We start from the raw sequence: 22,348 nt of genomic DNA on the forward strand, positions 1-22,348 counted from the left end.
GTGGCTATTAGCCCCTGAAAAAGACTGTCAGGTGCTTGCAGGTGGAGGTATACTTTGCCCAGGGTTGTAGGCGCATGCACTTTTTTTGCACTGATCGTACGATGTCAGCATCCTCATCAAAATGCCAACCTGTTCTTTATCCCTTTAACATTAAGGGCCTATGTACACACACTCTCCTGTTCTCTGCTCTTTCTGTACAATTGGTCATAGGAGCAAAACCGTTTTGTTTCCAAACAATATGGAGCGTGTCTGTTTCCTTTGACAGGCACGTGCCAAAAGCACACTGGAATTCTGGCAACTCTGTTCAGATAGGGCTGCCAGATGACCGGACACAGCCAGGATTCATCTGTTGAAAATGGCATCCGGGTGGAGTTTTCGAAAACCCGGGTTGCTTGAGATTTTGCAAAAGAAGCTCAACAACTTTGCACACACACACCCCAAAAAATATTCCCCCCCCCCAACAACTTTTGTGTCCAGATTTTCACTTTTTGAAATATGGCAACCCTCGTTCAGAAGAGCTTTTTGCTTAACACGTGTGACTGAATACCTTTTAAAAGGTATTAATGCAGAGGTCTCACCCAAGACCCCTTTATCAGAATTTTGGCATAGCCAAATGTCAGCCTTCCGCAAGACCTCTGTCTTAAAAATGTAAAAAATAATAATACCAAAAATGAGGGAGGCAAGCCCAAAGCACATCAGTCTTGCTCACTCTCCAGAAAGTACAAGCATCCCTCTAGGCCATTGTAGAACATGAAAACTAGGAGCTTGTAATAACTGCAGTTTCACACTTCCTGTCCATTTTTTAAAATAGTGTGCAGGCATGGGGACAGGATTACCTGTGTGAATGCCCACAAAAGGGCCAAGAAGACAGCACCAAAACATTTCATCCAGCACACCCCACTCCTTGCTACTGGTATGGCCACCAGGCAGAGCCGTAGCTACAGGGGGGCTAGCTGGGGTTTTTTTGCCCCAGTGGAAGCTCCCAGCACATGGGGGTTTGTGCCAAACTGAGTCTTTGACCCGGTTGAAATAAAGCCTACTTTCGCCCCGGGCCAGGAAACAATAGAATGCCTGTGAAGAACACATGCATTCAAAAATGAGTGGGTGGGTGGGTGGCCATGCACCAGTGATGCGCACAGAAAACTGGATCTGAGCGACCCATTTGTGAGATGTAGCCCTTGTCTAGAAGCACCCACCTTCAACATCCACGTTGCAGCCTGCGTCAAGGGACACTCCACAGAAGGCAGGACAAGACAGTGGTGTCAGTCTCTGCAAGCACCAAGAGCTGTCACTCAGTGGTCAGAGCATTTTCAGAAGGTCCGAGGTTCAGTTCCTGGCATCTCCAAAAAAAGGGGGGGGTAAGAATGCCCCCTGTCTGAAACCTTGCTGCCAGTCTGTGCTGTCAATACTGAGCTAGGCGGACCAATGGTTTGACTTGGCATAAGCCAACTTCCTGTGTTCCTGTGCAATTGCATTTGAAGCTGGGGGAGCAGAGGAAATGCTACAAATGAGCACTTGGGGGGGTGGGATGCTGGAGGGAGGGGACAGCTGGGAAACAATGAGATAAGCCTAGGGAGCAACAACTGGCTTTTCAAGAATAACTGAGTGAATGGTGTCCATTCCAAAGAAAACAGATGCTGCGGGGAAAGCTCCATGCACCTCTGGGCTAAGGAACTCTGTGCAGGCTCAGAAGCCCCCTCAGCTCAACGCGCCTGCAGTTTTTAACAGCAGAACTTAAACTTTACAACACAGAGTAGACCTATGTAGAACTGCACTGTAAAGCTGGCAAGCACCCTCGGTGCAGCAAAGAAGCCACTCGTTTTTTGAGTGGTTTGTAAGTTTTGCGAAATAAATTACAAAAGCGCAACATGCCACAATAGCCCAAACCAGACGACCTAAAAAGTTAATTCCGCTTATTTTTTTGGCATCATTACTTTGTACTTTGGTAATTTACTGGTGCCTGTTGTTTTTGAAGTCTGCCTTATTGCTATTTCTGATCAGTAACTTGCAAAATATTATTATTTGCAAATTGCATTATAATAATATGAAACCACGACCAAGATAATGCAACGCTAAATAATCGAAGTTGCCAAAAAAAAAGCCAAATGCAGCCACGATAGCCAAAGCAGCTCAGCCCATCTAGCTATATAATACTAATTGCAACATATATATATTGCAAAACTCCCACAATGACTAAAATCAACACAAGCTAAAGAGATGCTGCTGCTGCTGCAGCTGCAAACGATATTAATAGCAGGATATTACCTCCAAGGCGAAAGAGAGGAGGAGACCTTCGGAGGCCAGGCGGGGCGTGCGCCAAACTAGCCTGGTGCCAAACTAACTTCTTGGCGGCGTCGCTCCGCCCCGTTTCGCCCGCGATTTGCATCCCTCCCGTCGGCCACGTCAGCCGGGAGTCCGGGTCCGGCAGCAGCCTCCGGAGGGAAGGGGGAGAGGGATACAGAGTACCCTCCCCTTTTAAAAAAAAATCCTAGGACACCCCCCCCAAAGTCAGGATGGTCTTGCTTACCATGATTAGCCGGGTCCAAGACGGGCTTCTCCTGGCAGCTTCTATGCAAGAAACGGAGCAGGTAAGAGGAAGCAGGAACCCAGGAGTCCGGGTCTTACAGGGCATCTCCGCCCCCACCCCCTCAGCTCTAACCACTAGGAAATCCTTTCCTCTCAAGAGTCACGTTTCAACTTTCTAGGACCCTTTTCGCTTACTTGCACCTGGTTTTGTTCTACGTGGGGTCTTTTTGTTGGTGGGGGGGGGGAGTGATCTTTCAAACCTTGTTTCAGGTAGGGGTTTATGACATTGGTGCACGTGGATTGGGGGTGTTAAACAAATCAATTAATAGCACCAAACGTAACTAACGGGGCGTCTGTCTGTTTGAAGGCTGCAATCGTGTACACACATCTGCAAGGAAACTCAATTGAAAAACAATGATACACCTTTCTGTGTAGAAATAATAATAATAATAATAATAATAATAATAATAATAATAATAATAATAATAATAATAATAATAATAATAAATAATAAATAATATGATGTATAGCAGGGGTGGATACATGCCAGTTTGGGGGGACCTGATCTGGACCCACTCCTCCTCTTGGTAATTTTTCTGCCCCACTTCAAGATCCCATGGGTTTTGAAGGCAGAACTAAATACCGTAAATAAATTAATTAAAAAGTAAGATGGTGCCCTGATTTGGAATGCTCAGTAGTGGAGCATCTGCTTTGCTTGCAGAAAGTCCCAAGTTCAATCCTGACATTTCCAGCTACAGTTAGGAGAGACCTCACTCTGGAACCCCAGAGTGCTGCTTCCGGCCAGTGTTGACAGTACTGAGCTAGGTGGGCCAGTGGTCTGACTCAGTATAAGGCAGCTTCCTGCATTACAAATCTACCCTTCCTTGGCCATTGGAAAATAAATCGCTCTCCTGCCTCCCAGTTGATGTGTGGGCAGATGAGTGTGCCCACTTTTGGGCCCGCCCTCTGCCTGCATGTGGCCCCCAGAGGGTTGGCTGAGGGCAAACGCGGCCCTTGATGCAAAAAGGGCTGCTCCAACGTATAGGAGACCGCTTCAAGTGTACTTTGTATTGTAGGCTAATTTTGCATTTCCCCGGCACTTCATTAAGGTAAAGGTAAAGGGACCCCTGGCCATTAGGTCCAGTTGTGACCGACTCTGGGGTTGCGCGCTCATCTCGCATTATTGGCCGAGGGAGCCGGCGTATAGTTTCCAGGTGATGTGGCCAGCATGACAAAGCCACTTCTGGCAAACCAGAGCAGCACATGGAAACGCCGTTTACCTTCCCGCTGTAGCGGTTCCTATTTATCTACAGTACTTGCATTTTGATGTGCTTTCGAACTGCTAGGTGGGCACTTCATTACACACACTCCTATATAGAATCAGCTTTAGGCAGGTGAACCATAACTGCTAAAGAGAGCTTCCTTGCTCAGAGGCAGTTTATCTTTGAATACCAGATACTTGGGAGAAGATCACAGGGGTCCTTCAGAAGCTAACAAAAATGGGCAGCTAACTGGCAAGTGATGAAAACAAGTTGCTGGACTAGATTATCCAGCAAGACTGTTATTCTTTTCACTAAACAGGCCTAGGGAATCCAGTGCAATAATGGCAGCCTGCCATGCAAAGAGATTTTGCTGCTGGAGGCGAATTATTGCGGTGTTATAAGTACTGTATAATAATTTGATTTGTTTCCCAACCTTCACCCTAATGCCTCAAGGGAACATTGCAACAGTTTCAAATGCAACATTAAAAAATCGTTTAAAACAAATTGCAGCCACAGGAAAAGGGTGGGTCGTAAAAATATACCTCTTGAGTATCCAAGACCAGGGTAAAAACAGAACGGCTGAATCAGGCCAGCGGCCTTCCCTGGTCTAGCACCCCGTTCACAGAGTGGCCAAGCAGATGCCTTTTTTTTCTGGGAAGCTCAACAGCAGGACCATTGGAGAGCAACAGCACCAGCCTTCCTACCTGTAGCTCTCAGAAACTGGTATTCAGAGGAATATTCAATGAAAACGTAGCCATTGCGGCCAATAGTCTCCGATATAGCCTTATCCCCTTGGTATTATTCCAAATTATTTCCTCCGCAGTCAAACCGGAACTTCCAAGAATATCACAGCCAAGCGAAGCAACTTTTCCGGAAGCTCGGGGAGCATTCGCCGAACCGCTGTTCCTTGCAGGCTGGGGCGATGACTTTCCAGTAAGTGTCCAGTGTTTCTCAGAAATAAGGAGGGAGTTTGGTATTAAAAGGGAATATCTTTTGAGAACCTGCAAACTGTTAAAAGATGCTATAACAGTCTTGGAATTGACAGGGTAGTAGGCCTGTTGGCCTAGAGCAGGGGGTGGGGTAGGGGGTCCGGCTCCCTCTGGATGTTATTCATAGAAGTATCTTAGAATTATAGAGTTGGAAGGGGACCCCGAGAGTCATCTAGTCCAACCCCCTGCAATGCAGGAATCTTTTGCCCAAGGTATCTCCCATCATCCCTGGCTGCCGGCCATGCTGGCTGGGGCTGATGTCTGCTGGAGTCCAACAGCAGCTGGTGGGTCGCAGGTTCCCCCATCCCTGCTGCGGATGCGTGTTTCTCACTTAGAGTGCTGGGGGCCCTGTGTTCGAATCCTGAATGTGAAACCCGCCTGGACTGGGGGAAGCTACAATTGAGAGAAGTTGGAGGGGCCCCAACTTAGAGATAGAGCATGTGCTTTGCATGCAGAAGGTCCAATCCCCTTGCTTGCCTATATTAAAAAAGCGTTCCTGGGCAGCTGGGCTGGAAAATACCTCTTTCCTCGATGGGGAAGAGCTGCTGCCAATCATATTTCACAACACTGAACTAGATGGACCAATGGTGTGACTCGTACAGCTCCACGTGACACCCGGCTGCTGCTTCTAAACCACCTTCACCTGTGTTCCCAATTGGGAGACGATGGTTCGTTTATTCATGCAAGCTAGCCCAACGTTGTCGATTATTTGCATTATTTTACTAGTGCGGTTGCGCTGCTACAAATTCCTAGGGTCTAGAAACTTTTCCCTGAACTTGCTTGTGAGGTTGTTTGTGCTCGCTTGAACGAGCCGGATCACAATTTCCCTTCCTCCTCCCTTCTGCGCCCTCTTCCTCCTCTGCAGCTATCTGATCAGCCAGGGCATTTGCTACCTGACGCTGTGCGAAGCTGCTTACTCCAAAAAGCTGGCCTTCGCCTTCCTGGAGGAGCTGCAAGCCGAATTCTGGGAGCTGTATGGGAAGAAGGTGTCCTCCGTGTCACGGCCGTACGCCTTCATCGAGTTTGGTGCGTACTAACTGGGGGAGCCTCTCCAGCCCCACCCCGCCAGCCTTCTAGTCCTCATTGTCTAAACTGTGTCAGGCAACACAAAACTCCTACCTGCCTTGCAAGCAGTAGACCTTCAGTTCAGTCCCGGTGGATATTGGATCTGGGGTGTACTTTTATTTTATTTGTCTAGAAGAGAAGTGGACAGCCTCCAGGTTTTTTGGGGTGGGTGGGTAATGAGCTAATTTGCCTGCTCCCTCGAGCCAATTTTTCTGACCCCCTCCAAAACTTGGAATAAAAATAAAAGCAGACCCACATTCACTTTGGGCCACATGTACACACCACAGCATGGAGTAGTGGCCAGAATGCTGCCCTAGGACCTTGGGAGAGCAGGGTTCAAATCCCCACTCAGTCATGAAGCCCACTGGGTGAGCTTGGACCAGTGTTGTTACACAGATAAAAGGCAGGATACCAGTGCAAAAAACCCCCCAAAAACACCACTAGGCAAGTGGTCTCAGCCCCACCCACCCACCCCCAAAAAGTGAGTCCCTGTGGCCCAGTAGTAGTTCATCTCAGATGTTGCCAATCCACGAAATCCTCCTATATATATTTTTAAGACCTCTATATCCAGAAGCTGAAGAAATCCTACCTGGACACCTGGTCCAAGCGCCACCTGAGCAGCATCAACATGGAACTACAGGATGTTCAGAAAATCATGGTGACCAACATTGAAGAGGTGCTCCAACGCGGAGAGGCCTTATCAGGTATGGGGAGAGGGGATTTGTGATCGGTGCTGTGGGGAGATCTGTGTCTGTATGCAGTGATCTGCGTGTCGTGGGTCCTGCGTATGGGAAGTCGCAGAGCAAAATCCCACATCTCTCTAATTTGGGGGGTGGGGTGGATGCGAGGTTATCGCAGCCCCAGGTTTGGGAGGAAATCCGAGCCTGGACATACTCGCCTATGACGGGTTAGCCGCTCATCGTGGCGAGCGGGATGAGAAAAAACAGTGAAGATTCCACCTAAACATTAGGAAGAACTTCCTGACAGTAAGAGCTGTTCGGCAGTGGAATTTGCTACCAAGGAGTGTGGTGGAGTCTCCTTCTTTGGAGGTCTTTAAGCAGAGGCTTGACAGGCATATGTCAAGAATGCTTTGATGGTGTTTCCTTCCCGGCAGGGGGTTGGACTGGATGGCCCTTGTGGTCTCTTCCAACTCTACGATTCTATGGGTTTTTTTAAATGTCTGTTAGCCAGCCCTGTCTTCTTTTTCCCCCTCCATTTGCCCTCCAGCTCTGGATTCCAAGGCCAGCAACCTGTCAACTCTCTCCAAGAAATACCGCCATGACGCCAAACTCCTCAACAGCCGTTCCGCCTACGCCAAAGCTGCCGCTACCAGTCTTGTCTTTGTCATACTTATGATCTACATACGCTTCTGGTGGCTGGTGTGACCCAGCGCTGCCTTCCTTCTTCCCTCCTTCTTTGGTCCTGCCTCATACGGGGATCTGTGAAGAGAGCGGGGGGGGGGTGTGTTTCTGCGCCCCCCTCGCTCTGCCCTCCGCCAAAAGGCCGCTGTAGCAACTCTGGGAGAAATGAGAACTTGTGGAACTTGTTACTATTTTCAAGTATGGCACCATTTGCCACCCTGCGGCTCAACCTGGAATGACAACCGGTTGAGAGAAATTCAGCAAAAGGGACTGTTTGTAATTGCGATGAGTGTGGTTACTTCTTTTTTTGCTTTTAACCTGCAGAGTTCTGCAGCTTCCTTTGTCTTTTCAATGGACAGGGAGAAGAGAGAGGAGCCCCTGTTTTGGCAGATCAGAAGAACAGCCTACGCACAGAGTCCCATGGCATCTTCAAAACTACCTAGGTGGGGAACTTGTTCCTCTACAGATGTTGATGGGCTCCCATCTGCTTCAGCCACTATGTCCCATTAGTCAGAGATGCTGGGAGTTATAGTTCAGGAACAACCACAGGTGTTCCCCTCCTTGCTGTAGAAGCTCTGAATACCACCAAGTTAGATATGTTGGTGCAGCTGTTGCAGACAGAGAAACCCTGCTTGAAAAAAAAGATGCTTGAAAAAAAAGTTTCTGAGTTAAGATCATGGTGCTTTTTCAATAAATGTTATTTTCCATGAAACTGGGAGCAGGCGACTTGACAGTGGGCGGGGGAAGAAGAAAATACTGCTCGTAAAAAAAACTCCGAAGCTAGTACATTTATTTTAGCAGTACATTTTCAGATATTCAGGGCTCAGCCGGAGTTCCAGCAAGAGCCAGTGCAGAACCCAATTTTCAATCCAAGGATATGTGACTTGATGACACAAGGGGAGAGTGTCCTTGAGCATGTGCAGAGTGTAGGTGTGGGTTACCTTTTTGTACCGGCCTTTAAAGGCGAGCCTGCCACGCCTGAAATTAGCCGGGGGCAGGGGGGGCGGGCAGTGCTTCGAATGAACCAGTTTGGTTTAGCGAAGCGGACTGAATTCGTTCAAAAATCTCTGAACCACGCCTAAAAGTCATCCTAATGATTTCTGGGTGAACTGAATGCAAAATAAGTTTGGGTTTTATTGTGTGTTGGGTGTGTTTGTAGAACTTTCAACAGTTTCTAGCTCATTTTCAGGTTTGTTGGCTTGCATGGTTTGTTTTGTTTTGTTTTGACTCTTTGGGCTTTTAAGTTAAAAGATCATAATTGCTGGGGAAAATATATCTTAAAACTGCTTTGTGTGTGGATGTTGATATTTGCTTAGCCTTCCTAAGTATATTTTATACTTCATCACAGCCGCTTGCAACATGCTGAATGTGTGTGTGTGTGTCTATGGCTAAGAATAATTTGGATAAATCTAAACCAAGCGTGAACCAAACTGGTTTATATCGCAAAGGTACTAGAAGTAGTTTTCCTTTTCGGACACCCTGAACTAGCTCTTTTTTAAAATTAACTTTTCTAGGACTGCAGCCAATCCTTTCCCCAGGACACTGTCAGGAAAATCTTCACTTGCTTCAATTGTTTTTGGGTTATGAGCCACAATGTCTATACTCATCCTCCACTGCCACAGGATATCAGTTACGGGGAAATGCAGACGGGGAGAGTTCTCTTGTGCTCAGTCTTCCTACAGGCATTCGGTTGGTCCTTGTGAAAGCAGGACGCTGGACTAGATGGTTCTTCTTATGGCCACCTCCCAATTTTTCTCAGGGTTGGGGGACAGAGCTCCTTCCTTCTCCCTGATAATTTTCTTTAGGTGCTGGGAGGAGGAGCAGGGAAGATTAGCCGCAAGAGAGCAGATCCCTGGTTCTGATTCCTAAGGAGCCCTCGAGGTTCTAAGGAGGCAGAGCTGAGCTATGCTACGTGGCAGGGATGGTGTGTAATCACTGCGAGGCCTTGGTCTATCTGATTCTGGACCAATGGAAAAGCAAAGCAAACTATGACAGCGCGTATATTGGGGAATTGCAGCTTGGGGAAGCAGGGCGAAAGACCACTCTGACCCCAGTAGCCTGAGATCGTCCACCATTATCCAACAGCGAGTTATGATCAAGGATTTCTCTGTACGCTCCAAGCTGTGTGACACGTCATTGCGACAGACCCTTGCGTGACCTCAGATGTGTTCTCAGACAGTTCTCCAATGTCACACCAGATCCTCCTCGTTCCTCCATGCAGGACGTCTAAATCTGCCCTCTGGCGCCTCTCGGCTCTGAATTGCCTTCCTTTGTGGTGCCGTCCTGTGACATCATCCCAGCCCTGCATGACCTCATCAGGAAGCGCCACGCCATGGCTCAGTCCGCTGTCGCTGACTCGCAGCTGTAGCCTCTGGCCAACCCAGACCCAGAGGGTGCAGAGTCACTCGTCGGGTGGCCCCACAGCATTTTCTGATTGGCCAATCGGCATCGTAGGAGCGGGGAGATCCTTAAAAGGGCCCTTGGTCTCTAGGACCGGAGTTAGCCGCTGGTTGCCAGGTTGCCACTTTAACCTGCGTGGGTTGCCGGCAGACCGGTGGGGTTGGGGGCGTGGCCTGTGTGGCGAGAGCTGCTGGCCAGCGACGTGGGAGGGGCGGGGGCAGTCCAAGAGGGCCAGGATGTCGTGGTGGAGGCGCTCGAGGGCCACGTCTTTCGGGAGGCGGCCCACGTGGTCCCGGATGCTCTGCTTGGCTCCGTGCTGGAGAAGAAGGGAAGCCACTTTGTAGCTCCCCTCTTGGGCAGCCACAAACAACGGGGTCTGTGCCTGATGGAAGGGCGCAAAATAGATAAAAGTTAAGAGTCACATCTGCACAAATCTATTTAAAGCATGCTTATAAAACAGCCATGGCTTCCCTCAAGGAATGCTGGGGAAATGCTGTTTGTTAAAGGTGCTGAGGCTTGTTAGCAGACCCCATGCAGACCCCTGCATGTCTGTTTTCAGACAGCAGGAGCAGAAATACATTACCTACCCGATTATCTTGGCTGTCCTTATCAGCTCCATTTCTGAGCAGGACAAGGGTGGCACGGGTGTTATTGACCGCCGCAGCCCAGTGGAGGGCCGTTTTTCCTGTGGGACAGATAATACCGGTACAGGGATTTACTGAATTGAATTCCATGAGGCTCTCTGGGTGATCTTGGCCAAGTCGCCATCAATCAGCGAAACCAAACCACCTTGGAGGAGCTCCCTGGTGTAGATTTACATAGGGTTGCCATACGTCCGGGCATAGCCGGAACACGGCAGTCAGAAACGGTGCCCAGATGGAAACTGCTGAAATCTCTGGGAAAATCCAGACGTATGGCAACCCATGTCGGAAGTGTAGATTATGGCGAATTTCCTTAAAAATAGCTCAAATACTTCCATTTTTTTGTTTTGAGATTTAGCAAGAAAAAGCTCAACAAGTCTGGGCAAAACTAAAAACTTTCGTGTCCGGATTTTCACTTTTTGAAATATGGCAACCCTAACTTACAGCAAATCAGCCTGCCAGGTCTCCCAGATGTGAAACGGATGCCGCAGCAAGGGGATGGCTTGTCTGCACCCAAGCAAACAGTTCTGCATCCTTTATGCACAAAGCAAAATCTGTATAGTTAAAGCCATGGTTTTCCCAGTAGTGATGTATGGAAGTGAGAGCTGGACCATAAAGAAGGCTGCTGAAGAATTGATGCTTTTGAATTATGGTGCTGGAGGAGACTCTTGAGAGTCCCATGGACTGCAAGAAGATCAAACCTATCTATTCTGAAGGAAATCAACACTGAGTGCTCACTGGAAGGACAGATCCTGAAGTCGAGGCTCCAATACCTTGGCCGCCTCATGAGAAAACTCCCTGATGTTGGGAAAGATGGAGGGCACAAGGAGAAGGGGACGACAGAGGACGAGATGGTTGGACAGCGTTCTCGAAGCCACCAACATGAGTCTGACCAAACTGCGGGAGGCAGTGGAAGACAGGAGTGCTTGGCGTGCTCTGGTCCATGGGGTCACAACAACAAAAGCATAGATCTGTTTACCCAGAACTTCCCATCACACCCGGCTGGTGAGGCCATAGGTGGCAACTGCCCAAAGTCACTCCACGGATAATCACAGCATCAATGTGACCCAATTAGCATACACCAAAGCGAGTGAATGCACAGACATATATATAAGCTCAGTCCTACAACAACTAACTATTAGTTTTGGTGTTATCTTGACCACCAAGATGCCATTTGCAGGCCTTCTGGGACATGCCATTTTGGGTTCAGCACACAGTCAAGCAATGCCCTCACCTCTCTTATCCACAGCCCTGATGTCGGCGTGATTGGAGACCAGCTCCTCCACCATGTTTTCAACCCCAAGCCGTGTGGCAAGCATGAGGGGGGTGGAGCCGTCGTGCGCTGATGCGTCCAAGTCCGTATGCCGGTGCCGCAGAAGGATCTGTGGAGAAAATGTTCCCTTAAAAAAATTCGCTGCTGGCTCACTCCTGCCGGTGGGCCGCTGGCCTCATCCAGCAGAGCTCTCCTTATGCTCTTACCACAGTCTCATTGAGATGTGGCCCACAGGCAGGAGGGAGCCAGCACCAAATCACACGGAGCAAGTTGGAGTTAACTGTTTCTCAGCAAAAACCAGGATTGTCACAGAAGTGTCAGGCTTAATGAGCAAAGCAACTCATCCCTGTTAGGGATCAGCATAGCTGCCAAGTTATCCCTTTTTTAAAGGGATTTTCCCTTATGCTGAATAGGCTTCCTCGCGAGAAAAGGGAAAACTTGGCAGCTATGGGGATCAGCTGCTGAGACTGTAAGGCCCCACCTCCCTGCAACTGCCAAAGCCCCTCCTCCTCAAGGTTTTCCCCCAAAAGCAATCTGAGACTGTGCCTGCACAAAGGTAACTTCTCCTCCGCTCTTCTCTTGCCTCTCCTGGTTCTGTCGCAGCAGAACCAGGTGACTCTTCACCAGCTGGACTCCTGATTCCTGCATCCCAGGGGGTTGGACTTGATGTCCCTTGGGGTGCCTTCCAACTCTACAATTCTATGGACTCATCTCTGGCTTTTTAGCTTCTCTCTCCTCTTTACCTTCTGATTCTGGACTTCTCTCTGCCACAGACTCTCCCTGCTCACCAAGCCCTGTTAGCTCTTTAGCTTCCCACACCTCCTCCTAAAAGTAAAATAAAAAAATTTCCTTCAGTAGCACCTTAAAGACCAACTAAGTTTTTATTTTGGTATGAGATTCGTGTGCATGCACACTTCTTCAGATACAGTGAAATGGAAGTTTCCAGGCACTTATGTAGAGAAGGGGTGGGGAGGGGTGGGGATGGGGAGGGGGGATCACTCAGAAGGGTGGTGGAAATGGGTGATTGACTGACTGATAGCTGTTGATGACCGCAAACGACTGCAAATGGTTTTGCATGAAAAAGCAAGGGTTGAGATGGCTGAAGATCGCTTATCATGTATAATGAGATAAGAATCCGATATCTCTGTTCAAACCAGGTCCCTCCATGGTTTTGAGCTTGGTGATAAGTTGCAATTCAGCAACTTCTCTTTCCAGTCTATTTCTGAAATTCTTTTGTAGTAAGACAGCTACTTTGAGATCTTGTATAGAATGTCCTGGGAGATTGAAGTGTTCTCCTACTGGTTTTTCTGTCTTCTGGTTCCTGATGTCAGATTTATGTCCATTTATCCTTTGGCGTAGGGTTTGGCCTGTTTGTCCAATATAGAGAGCTGAAGGGCACTGTTGGCATTTGATGGCATACACAATGTTAGAGGATGTATACAGCCAGGCCTTACGTTACAACCGCATCTGTTCCAACTCTACAGACAGAGAATCTCACCTAAGAGATCTACAGCAAACCTTTTTAGAACTAAAATATCCACCTGATGAAGTTAAACAACAGATCAACAGAGCCAGACAGATACCTAGAGAGAACCTGCTGCAAGACAGACCCAAAAAAGAAAATAACAGAACACCACTAGTCATCACATACAGCTCCCAAGCTAAAACAGTACAACGCATCATCAGAGATCTACAGCCTCTCCTGGACAATGACAGCTCCCTTTCTCAAGCTCTGGGAGGAAGACCTTTCATTGCCTACAGACAGCCACCCAATCTTAAACAACTCCTCACCCACAATAATACAACCACCAGACTTAACATGGACACTGGTACCAGAGCCTGCAATAAACCCAGATGCCAACTTTGCTGCCACATACACCCAGACAACACCATTACTGGCCCCAACAACATCCAACATACCATCTCAGGACTATTTAATTGCTCATCCTCTAACATTGTGTATGCCATCAAATGCCAACAGTGCCCTTCAGCTCTCTATATTGGACAAACAGGCCAAACCCTACGCCAAAGGATAAATGGACATAAATCTGACATCAGGAACCAGAAGACAGAAAAACCAGTAGGAGAACACTTCAATCTCCCAGGACATTCTATACAAGATCTCAAAGTAGCTGTCTTACTACAAAAGAATTTCAGAAATAGACTGGAAAGAGAAGTTGCTGAATTGCAACTTATCACCAAGCTCAAAACCATGGAGGGACCTGGTTTGAACAGATATCGGATTCTTATCTCATTATACATGATAAGCGATCTTCAGCCATCTCAACCCTTGCTTTTTCATGCAAAACCATTTGCAGTCGTTTGCGGTCATCAACAGCTATCAGTCAGTCAATCACCCATTTCCACCACCCTTCTGAGTGATCCCCCCTCCCCATCCCCACCCCTCCCCACCCCTTCTCTACATAAGTGCCTGGAAACTTCCATTTCACTGTATCTGAAGAAGTGTGCATGCACACGAAAGCTCATACCAAAATAAAAACTTAGTTGGTCTTTAAGGTGCTACTGAAGGAATTTTTTTTATTTTACTTCGATCCAGACCAACACGGCTACCTACCTGTAACCTCCTCCTAAAAGGTCATTTTCTCTCCAGGGTTTTCCCCAAGCAATCTGAGACTGCGCCTACGTGCAGCCAACCTCTCTTCTGCTCTTTTCATGCCTCTCTTGGTCCTGGGAGACCAGAGGGAAGGGGAGCTTGTCGCAACAGGAAGGGGAGACAACCTATGACTCTTCACCAGCCTGACTCATCTCTGCCTCTTGACCTCCCTCTTCTCCTGCTTCTGATTCTGGACTTCTCTCTGCTACAGAGTCTCCCTGCTCACCAAGCCCTGTTACCTCCTCAGCTTCCCACAACTCCTCCTTCCAGTCTTTTCCCCCTGACCACTCATTATTGTCCCACCACCACTCCCGGGGCTCTCAGCCTTCTTCCTTTGGGGGTTCCCCAGCTGGTTCCTCCCACCGTTCCTCTGTGTCCAATGACACCCACCTAGTCTGACATCCTGTTCTCCCAGTGGCCAACCAGATGCACCCCTGAGACTCTGGTTTCTCTTCAGATTGTGTAAATCTTTTGCCTTTTTCAGATGCGCCCCCGAGAAGCCTGAGAAGAACCTGAGTGCACCCACCTCCCCAACTGCGATTCCCAGCAAGTACAGTGGAACCTCGGTTTACGCCTACCTCCGTTTATTAAAACCTCCATTTACGAACGCCGCGAACCCAGAAGTGTTTACATCCGGGTTCTGCGGCGTTGGATGCGCAGACGCGATCTGCGCAGCTCGCGCATGTGCAGAAGCGATCTGTGCAGCGTGCGCGCGCGCAGAAGCACTCTATCGGGGTTTCACACACACGCAGAATGCCTCGCCGAGCGAACGCCTCTGCAGAACAGATTGCGTTCGCAAACCGAGGTACCACTGTACTCTTCAGAGGCATATATTGCCTCTGACAGAGGAGGGAGAGAACATGGCCATTGTGAACAGTATGATAGCCTTGTCCTCTGTGTTCAAAGAGTCTTGTTTGTATGGAGAAGGCCTTCCGGGAGTGTGATGTCATTCCACCCCTGCACCTCCGTTTTATTTTAGTCACCTGGAATACACCCAGCGCATCGGCCGCGATGGCGCTGTGCAAGGGGCTCCGTCCCCACTGGTCGCGGGCGTTGACGTCGGCACCGGAGGCCAGGAGCCTGCGGGCAGCATCAGCACGGGAGAATCGAGCTGCCAAGTGAAGGGGCGTCTCTCCAGGGCTTCCTCTCTGCCCCTCTGCCCAGGATCCCTCCAGGTCCAATCCAGGAGAATGGGCCAATGGCATCATAGGGGTTAGGCCACAAACTGGAGGGATATAAAAGGGCGTTTCGTGAAGGTCAGACTTGTAACTATTGCGGTTTCCCTCTGCCTCTCATTTTCCCAATCTCGAGTTCTGTTCCCCAGATTTCCTCATCAGTTTGTCAGTGTTATTATTTATCTGTTTTTTTGGTTTATTGGTAAGATTTCTGTTTCTTAAAATCTCAGTAAGATAACAAAACAAGAAGAAGAAAGGAAAGAGAGGGAGGGAGGGAGAGAAAAGAACGAGAAAAGGAAAAGAAGCATTAGAGAAAAATAAAAAAGGCTTCTGGTTTTCCATCTGCCGGTTACATTAAAAAAGGAAACTATTTAAGACATTCAGTCCATGTCTTCTCAATTTTCTGTTAAACAATATTTCTTTTAAGTCAATTTTTTTAAAGAAGAAAAGCCCCCTCATGAAAATTTGTCAGCCGTTTAGTGCAAATTTCTCCCATCATACACATTTATGTGTGCAATTCTGGCAAATATACACATTTGCAAGGCAATCTTTCCTATTATTGTTGTTATTATTATTATTATTATTATTATTATTATTTAATTCATTATGATATAATATTATATTTATATTGCCCACCCTCCCCCCAAGGGCAGAGTCTCTCCTTATTACATCCAGTCCAGGGGCGGGACTTCCTGCCTTGTTGTTGATGGCTTGCCTTGAAGGCCTGCTTCCCTCTTTACCTGGCTTTTGAGTCTTGACGGCCTTCGGCTTGGGGTCCTTCTCCTGGCTTGAGGTCGGTGTGCTGAACTGCACCTGCTTCTTTGGCCTAGACTGGCCTCGGTCCGGGATCGAGACGGCATCTGCATCACCCTGTACAAAAGAGGCTATAAAAAGGTTGCTCCGTCCCTGCTACCGGACAACATGGGCACTGCTGCGAATGTGGGCATCTCCCCTTTGCCACCTTGCATGCCAGCCATCCTCCCTGCTTACCTTGTTCCCAGGTGGGAACAAATGTGACCCTTCTCTGTTCCTTTGTGGGGGGGGGAGTAAAAGGGGACATATTCGTCCCCGCCACTTTCTCTATGGCCCAACTATGGTGCTTTGTAACATATTGATTTCTTTTTTTAAAAGTTGTTACAACGGTCCTGGCCCTGGCCTTGCCTTGCCTGTAGGGCTGTAGGGCTCTGGACATGCACTCTGCCGTCCCAATCCTAGCAGCACCACTGCCTCCTCATCCGGACCAAATACCTCCATATCTGCATAGTTCAGTGGTCCATCGAAGTGGGGGCTGGAGCACATGTCGGGGTCATCTACAAATTCAGCACTCGGCTTCATTGGCCTGCATTGCAGGGAAGAGAGGGGAAAGAAATGGAGAGGAATAAGGAGAGATCCCAGGCTGTACTGCTGCTGCTGCTGCTGCTGCTGCTGCTGCTGCTACTGTTATGAGTTTGCGGTGTTTATTATTTATTATTATTATTATTATTATTATTACTATTATATTTTTGTGTTGTTGTTGTTTAGTCGTTTAGTCGTGTCTGACTCTTCGTGACCCCATGGACCAGAGCACGCCAGGCACTCCTGTCTTCCACCGCCTCCCGCAGTTATTGAACGATATTGTTCGACTTGGGCATAGGAGACCTGGTTTCAACAGCTTTTTCAGCCATAAGGTTCCATGTTGTTGTTGTTTAGTCGTTAATTGTGTCCGACTCTTCGTGACCCCATGGACCAGAGCACGCCAGGCACTCCTGTCTTCCACCGCCTCCCGCAGTTTGGTCAAACTCATGTTCGTAGCTTCGAGAACACTGTCCAACCATCTCGTCCTCTGTCGTCCCCTTCTCCTTATGCCCTCCATCTTTCCCAACATCAGGGTCTTTTCCAGGGAGTCTTCTCTTCTCATGAGGTGGCCAAAGTATTGGAGCCTCAGCTTCACGATCTGTCCTTCCAGGGAGCACTCAGGGCTGATTTCCTTCAGAATGGATAGGTTTGATCTTCTTGCAGTCCATGGGACTCTCAAGAGTCTCCTCCAGCACCATAATTCAAAAGCATCAATTCTTCGGTGATCAGCCTTCTTTATTTTATTTATACCTCGCCCATTTGGCTGGGTTTCCCCCGCTACTCTGGGGCGGCTTCCAATAAATACCAAATACATTAAAATATCACAGATTAAAAACTTCCCTAAACAGGAATGTTCTGAATGTCAGGTAGTTGTTTATCTCCTTGACCTCCGATGGGAGGGCGTCCTCAGGGCAGGCACCACTACCGAGAAGGCCCTCTGCCTGGTTCCCTGTAGCTTTGCTTCTCACAGTGAGGGAACCGCCAGAAGGCCCTCGGCGCTGGATCTCAAGTGTCCGGGCTGAGCAATGGGGGTGGAGATGCTCCTTCAGGTATATAGGACTGAGGCCGTTTGAATTGTGCTCGGAAACGTACTGGGAACCAATGTAGATCTCTTAGGACCGGTGTTTATGTGGTCTCGGCGGCTGCTCCCAGTCACCAGTCTAGCTGCCGCATTCTAGATTAATTGCAGTTTCTGGGTCACCTTCAAAGGTAGCCCCACATAGAGTGCATTGCAGTAGTCCAAGCAGGAGATAACTAGAGCATGCACTACTCTGGTGAGACAGTCTGCGGGCAGGTAAGGTCTCAGCCTGCGTACCAGATGGAGCTGATAGACAGCCACCCTGGACACAGAATTAACCTGTGCCTCCATGGACAGCAGTGAGTCCAAAATGACTCCCAGGCTGGTCCTTCAAGGGCACAGTTATCCCATTCAGGACCAGGAGTCCCCCACCCCCGCCCTGTCCCCCACAAACAATACTTCTGTCTTGTCAGGATTCATCCTCAGCCTTAATCCCTGGATCTACCGGTAGCAAGTGCTAAAATCAAATAAAGGCTTCTAAATTTTGGAATAGCCTGTCTAGCTCCCTGGTGAGGTGTAAGAGAACAAAGGAAAGGGATCTGTGAGAGACGGCAAATGCCCTCCCTTAATTCGCAGATACGGAGAAGGGAGAAAAAAGGCAAAGAAGAATTGGAGAGCAGTGATGTGACCTAGAGGTAAAGCAGCAGGCTGGAGAGTTAGAGCAATGTTTGATAATAATATTTGATTTCTGTTTGACTCCACAGCTGCAGCAATGGGAGGAGCAAGACCCTTTTGGCATGTCAATGCAGCGAACCCCTCCATCGCAAGCTCAGGTTTCATATACAATGAGACCTAGGAAGTTGAACGGAATCCATTCCGGAAGTCCATTCGACTGCCAAAACGTTCAGAAACCAAGGCGCAGCTTCCGATTGCAGGAGCTTCCTGCAGCCAATCAGAAGCCGCGGAGGACATTCGGGTTCCAAAGAACATTCGCAAACTGGAACACTCACTTCCAGGTTTGCAGCATTCGGGAGCCAAAACCTTCGACTGTATGTGGAGGTAAACCATCTATCATAAAGACATCACAGTCTCTGCTGTGTCTCATTATCCAAAAGGAAACACAACCCTGGGGAAACGCCTGGAACCCCTGGATTTGCGCGCCACTCATAGATGCAGACGTGTAACACTGTTTTGGAGGCAGCATTCAATGTCACATACTGGCAAATTCAGCGGCGTAAGGAGAGTCGATTGAGAGGTCTTATGCAACAAACCCGTTTCCCCAAAACATTGGCAGACTTTGGAGGTCTCAAATATCAGTGGTCCCCCCCCCCCGGCCTCTCACCTTTCATTCTACATCACGGGTGTCAAACACAAGGCCCGGGGGCCAAATCCGGCCCGCCAGACCTCATCATATGGCCCGCCGAGCGCCCCAGCCAGCGGGACCCAGCAGCGGGACCTTGCTGCTGAAGCACCGCACCGACAAAGCGCCGACAAACAGCTGGGGCCGGGGGGGGGGGGTTAGAAAGGCGGCCGGAGCAGCGCTGCGTGGAGCGCCCCGAGCCACAGCAGGAGAAGGAGGAGGCAGCTTGCCGGGTCAGCACCCGGCAGTGCTGCACGGAGAGTGCTGAGCCTCTGCGACGCAGCAGTGCTCTGTAGCACTTTGAATCCTCCTCCTCCTGCCACGGCTCGGCGCCTGGAAACGGCTGCTGCTGCTGCTGCTGCTGAAGCACAGACAAAGCACCCAGCAGCGCCGTGTGGAGGAGGAGGAGGATTCAAAGTGCTACAGAGCACTGCTGCGTCCTAGAGGCTCGGCACTCTCCGCACGGTGCTGCCGGGCACCGACCCGGGAAGCCGCCTCCTCCTCCTTCTCTTGCCTACGTGAGCTCAGCAGCGGCTCAGCCTCACGAACGTGCAACTCTGAGGCTTTACGCACTTCTCCTAAAACGGACACCCGCTGCCTCACGCTGCACGGGAAATGTTTTTGCCCCTGGGTCCCTTCGCGCTCTTTTCTGGCGCTGAATCAAGGCGGCGACAGCCCCCCCTTCCCTTTCTTTCTTCCTCTCTCTCGTTCTTATTCTTTCTTTCCCTCTCCTTCCTTCCTTCTTTATCTCTGTCTTCTCTCCCTCTTTCTTTTTCTTTCCTTCTTTATTCCTTCTTTCCTACTCTTCTTTCTCTCACCTCTTTCCTTCCTCTCTCCCTCCTGCTCCCTCCTTTCTTTCTTTCTTCCTTCCTTCCTTCCTTCCTTCCTTCCTTCCTTCCTTCCGTCCTTCCCATCTTTCTTCCTCTCCCTCATTCTTATTCTTTCTTTCCCTCTACTTCCTTCCTTCTTTCTCCCTTTCCGTCTTCTCTCCCTCTTTCTTTTTCTTTCCTTCTTTATTCCCTTCCTTATTTCCTACTCTTCTTTCTCTCCCCTCTTTCCTTCCTTCCTTTGTCTCTCCCTCCCACTCCCTCTTTTCTTCCTCCCTCCCTCCCTCCCTCCCTCCCCTCCCTCTCCCTCTCCTCAGAAACATAGGATGCTGCTTTATACTTCTGGCCCTTAAACCCTGGAACCAGGAGAGCAGCTCCAGTGAGTCAACCTCAGCCAGTCCCTTTGGTGAAGGGTGGTGGCTCACTGGCAGAACATCTGTCCTGCATGCAGAAGGACCCCAGCATCTTCAGGTACTAGTAGCTCTGCAAAGGTCCTGCATGAAATCCTAGCGAGCCTCCACCACCCAGTGCAGTTACCAAAAATCATTTTTCAATAAATTGTACAATAATTGTACATTTGAATATCTACTTGCCATTACTCTGACTATGTTTCTGCTTTCAGAGCTAGTTATTACTTACATTATTACAAAAAAACAGTAATAATTGAATGCAGTGACAATAATTTATGATAATAAAGAGTGGACACATAGTCCTACAGATACAACCGGCCCTTTGAGGGTGACCAAACTGCTGATGCGGCCCCCGATGAATTTGAGTTTGACACCCCTGTTCTACATCATAGTTATGGCGCCCCGAGACTCTGCGCCCAGTGTGACAGAAGCAGTTGTGCTTCCAAAATCTGCCTCTGCCCAAAAGGATAATGAACTGGAACATGAGGTGGGGGGGGGGGCAATGGCTTGTTGCAATGTCGGCTAATCGCCCCTTGAGCAAATATAATAGCCCCTTAAGCAAATCAGGATGCTTTGTCTGTCTTTGCCTTTGGCTCAACCACCTCTCAGCTTCCCTGCTTTCCGCCCAATGGCAACCAGCAAGTAAGTGGACTGAGTACCCAAGTCATCCTCGCTGTTTGGCTGCCACCAGCCACGCCTTTCATACTCACTTGAGCCCAATGGCATCCTCTCCCACCGGGTCCCGGCGGCAACGTCGCTTCTTGGCTTGGTGTGGAGCAAATCCAGGGGGGAACCAGATGGAGCCGTGTTCGCGCCTCTGCGGCCGGCGGATCCTCCAGACTCCGAGGAAGACGGCCAACGCTATGACCACAACGGCAGCACCAACGCCGTATATGAGAGGCCCTGAAAAATGGGAAACGGAGGCCTGGGGGTCTGGTGGTGGGGAGGAGAGAGAATATGAAACAGGAGCCCCCCTCACCAAATCCCATCTGCGCTACCGATTTATATCAGTTCCATACCAGTTTCCTAAGCACGGCTTCCTTCTAAATACCCTCGCCGTATAAGAAATACGACCCGGCGTATAAGACGACCCCTGACTTTTGAGAAGATTTTCTTGGGTTAAAAAGTAGTCTTATACGCAGGAATATACAGTGACTATGGGAATTGTGGTTTGGCAAGAATTATCTGGTAAAGATCCATTGGTATTTGCCCTGAACGGTGCTGCAAAGAGCAATTGGGGTGGGGTGGGGGAGACAAATAGCAGGCCAGAGGTGGCATTTCCAGCAGAAAATGGCATGAGGTGAGAACCCTGATCTGGACTGGGAGCACATTCTGAATCAAACTCCCCCCCCCCCCCTGGCTAACTTTTTCTGCTAAATAGAAGTGGCCTTTTTGTGGCTATCCTTTGGGTAGGGGGCAAGGGAGCCTCTTCCCTCCCCCCTGATATGCCATAATTTCCAGATTCCCAGCTTGCTTTGCCTTCTTTTTTTTTTAAGCAAAGCCCCATCCACATAACAGACTTAAAACAGTATCATACACTCTAAATGTTAGGAAGAACTTTCTTTTTTCTTTTAATAATAATATAATAATTTATTATTTATACCCCACCCATTTGGCTGGGTTTCTCCAGCCACTCTGGACAGCTTCCAACTGAATATTAAAAACAATACAGCACCAGACATGAAAAACTTCCCTAAACAGGGCCGCCTTCAGTTGTCTTTTAAAAGTAAAATAGTTGCTTATTGCATTGACATCTGCTGGGAGGGTGTTCCACAGGGCAGGTGCCGCTACCAAGAAGGCCCTCTGCCTGGTTCCCTGTAACCTCACTTCTCACAGTGAGGGAACCGCCAGAAGGCCCTCGGAGCTGGACCTCAGTGTCCAGGCTGAATGATGGGGGTGGAGACACTCCTTCAGGTATACAGGACTGAGGCCGTTTAGGGCTTTAAAGGTCAGCACCAGCACTCTGAATTGTGCTCGGAAGTATACTGGGAGCCAATGAAGATCTTTCAGGATCGGTGTTATATGGTCTCGGTGGCCGCTCCCAGTCACCAGTCTAGCTGCCGCATTCTGGATTAATTGCAGTTTCTGAGTC

The 22,348-nt window shown here is 49.0% G+C and overlaps 2 protein-coding genes across 3 annotated transcripts in view; one reads left to right on the plus strand and one right to left on the minus strand.

The window, feature by feature from the left end:
• The first annotated feature begins 2,369 nt into the window (after positions 1 to 2,369).
• On the plus strand, positions 2,370 to 8,490 carry LOC118081012 (vesicle-trafficking protein SEC22b-B). The gene is made up of 5 exons (XM_035107103.3): positions 2,370 to 2,588; positions 4,612 to 4,721; positions 5,643 to 5,803; positions 6,400 to 6,546; positions 7,070 to 8,490. Exons 1-5 carry the CDS (start codon positions 2,514 to 2,516, stop codon positions 7,225 to 7,227), a joined length of 651 nt encoding a protein of 216 aa, XP_034962994.1. The 5' UTR covers positions 2,370 to 2,513; the 3' UTR covers positions 7,228 to 8,490.
• The window catches only part of NOTCH4 (notch receptor 4), a 47,719-nt gene continuing 33,347 nt past the window's right edge, over positions 7,977 to 22,348 (minus strand). For both annotated transcript variants that reach the window (XM_088663458.1, XM_035107041.3), the window contains 7 exons: positions 20,967 to 21,189; positions 16,555 to 16,645; positions 16,047 to 16,176; positions 15,115 to 15,356; positions 11,479 to 11,626; positions 10,191 to 10,288; positions 7,977 to 9,985 (listed from right to left, as the gene is read on the minus strand). In XM_088663458.1, the coding sequence (XP_088519584.1) occupies positions 9,605 to 9,985; positions 10,191 to 10,288; positions 11,479 to 11,626; positions 15,115 to 15,356; positions 16,047 to 16,176; positions 16,555 to 16,645; positions 20,967 to 21,189 (1,313 nt within the window). In that variant the 3' untranslated portion in view covers positions 7,977 to 9,604. The remainder of the gene's footprint in view (positions 9,986 to 10,190; positions 10,289 to 11,478; positions 11,627 to 15,114; positions 15,357 to 16,046; positions 16,177 to 16,554; positions 16,646 to 20,966; positions 21,190 to 22,348) is intronic.

The sequence above is a fragment of the Zootoca vivipara genome, chromosome 2, assembly GCF_965207765.1.
Source record: "Zootoca vivipara chromosome 2, rZooViv2.hap1.1, whole genome shotgun sequence".
NCBI lineage: Eukaryota > Metazoa > Chordata > Lepidosauria > Squamata > Lacertidae > Zootoca > Zootoca vivipara.

Coding starts and splice junctions, on each gene's coding strand:
- LOC118081012 (XM_035107103.3), top strand. CDS start 2,514: ATGGTCTTGCTTACCATGATTAGCCGGGTCCAAGACGGGCTTCTCCTG. Junction 2,589..4,611: donor CTATGCAAGAAACGGAGCAG/GTAAGAGGAAGC, acceptor TTTCCTCCGCAG/TCAAACCGGAACTTCCAAGA. Junction 4,722..5,642: donor GCTGGGGCGATGACTTTCCA/GTAAGTGTCCAG, acceptor CCTCCTCTGCAG/CTATCTGATCAGCCAGGGCA.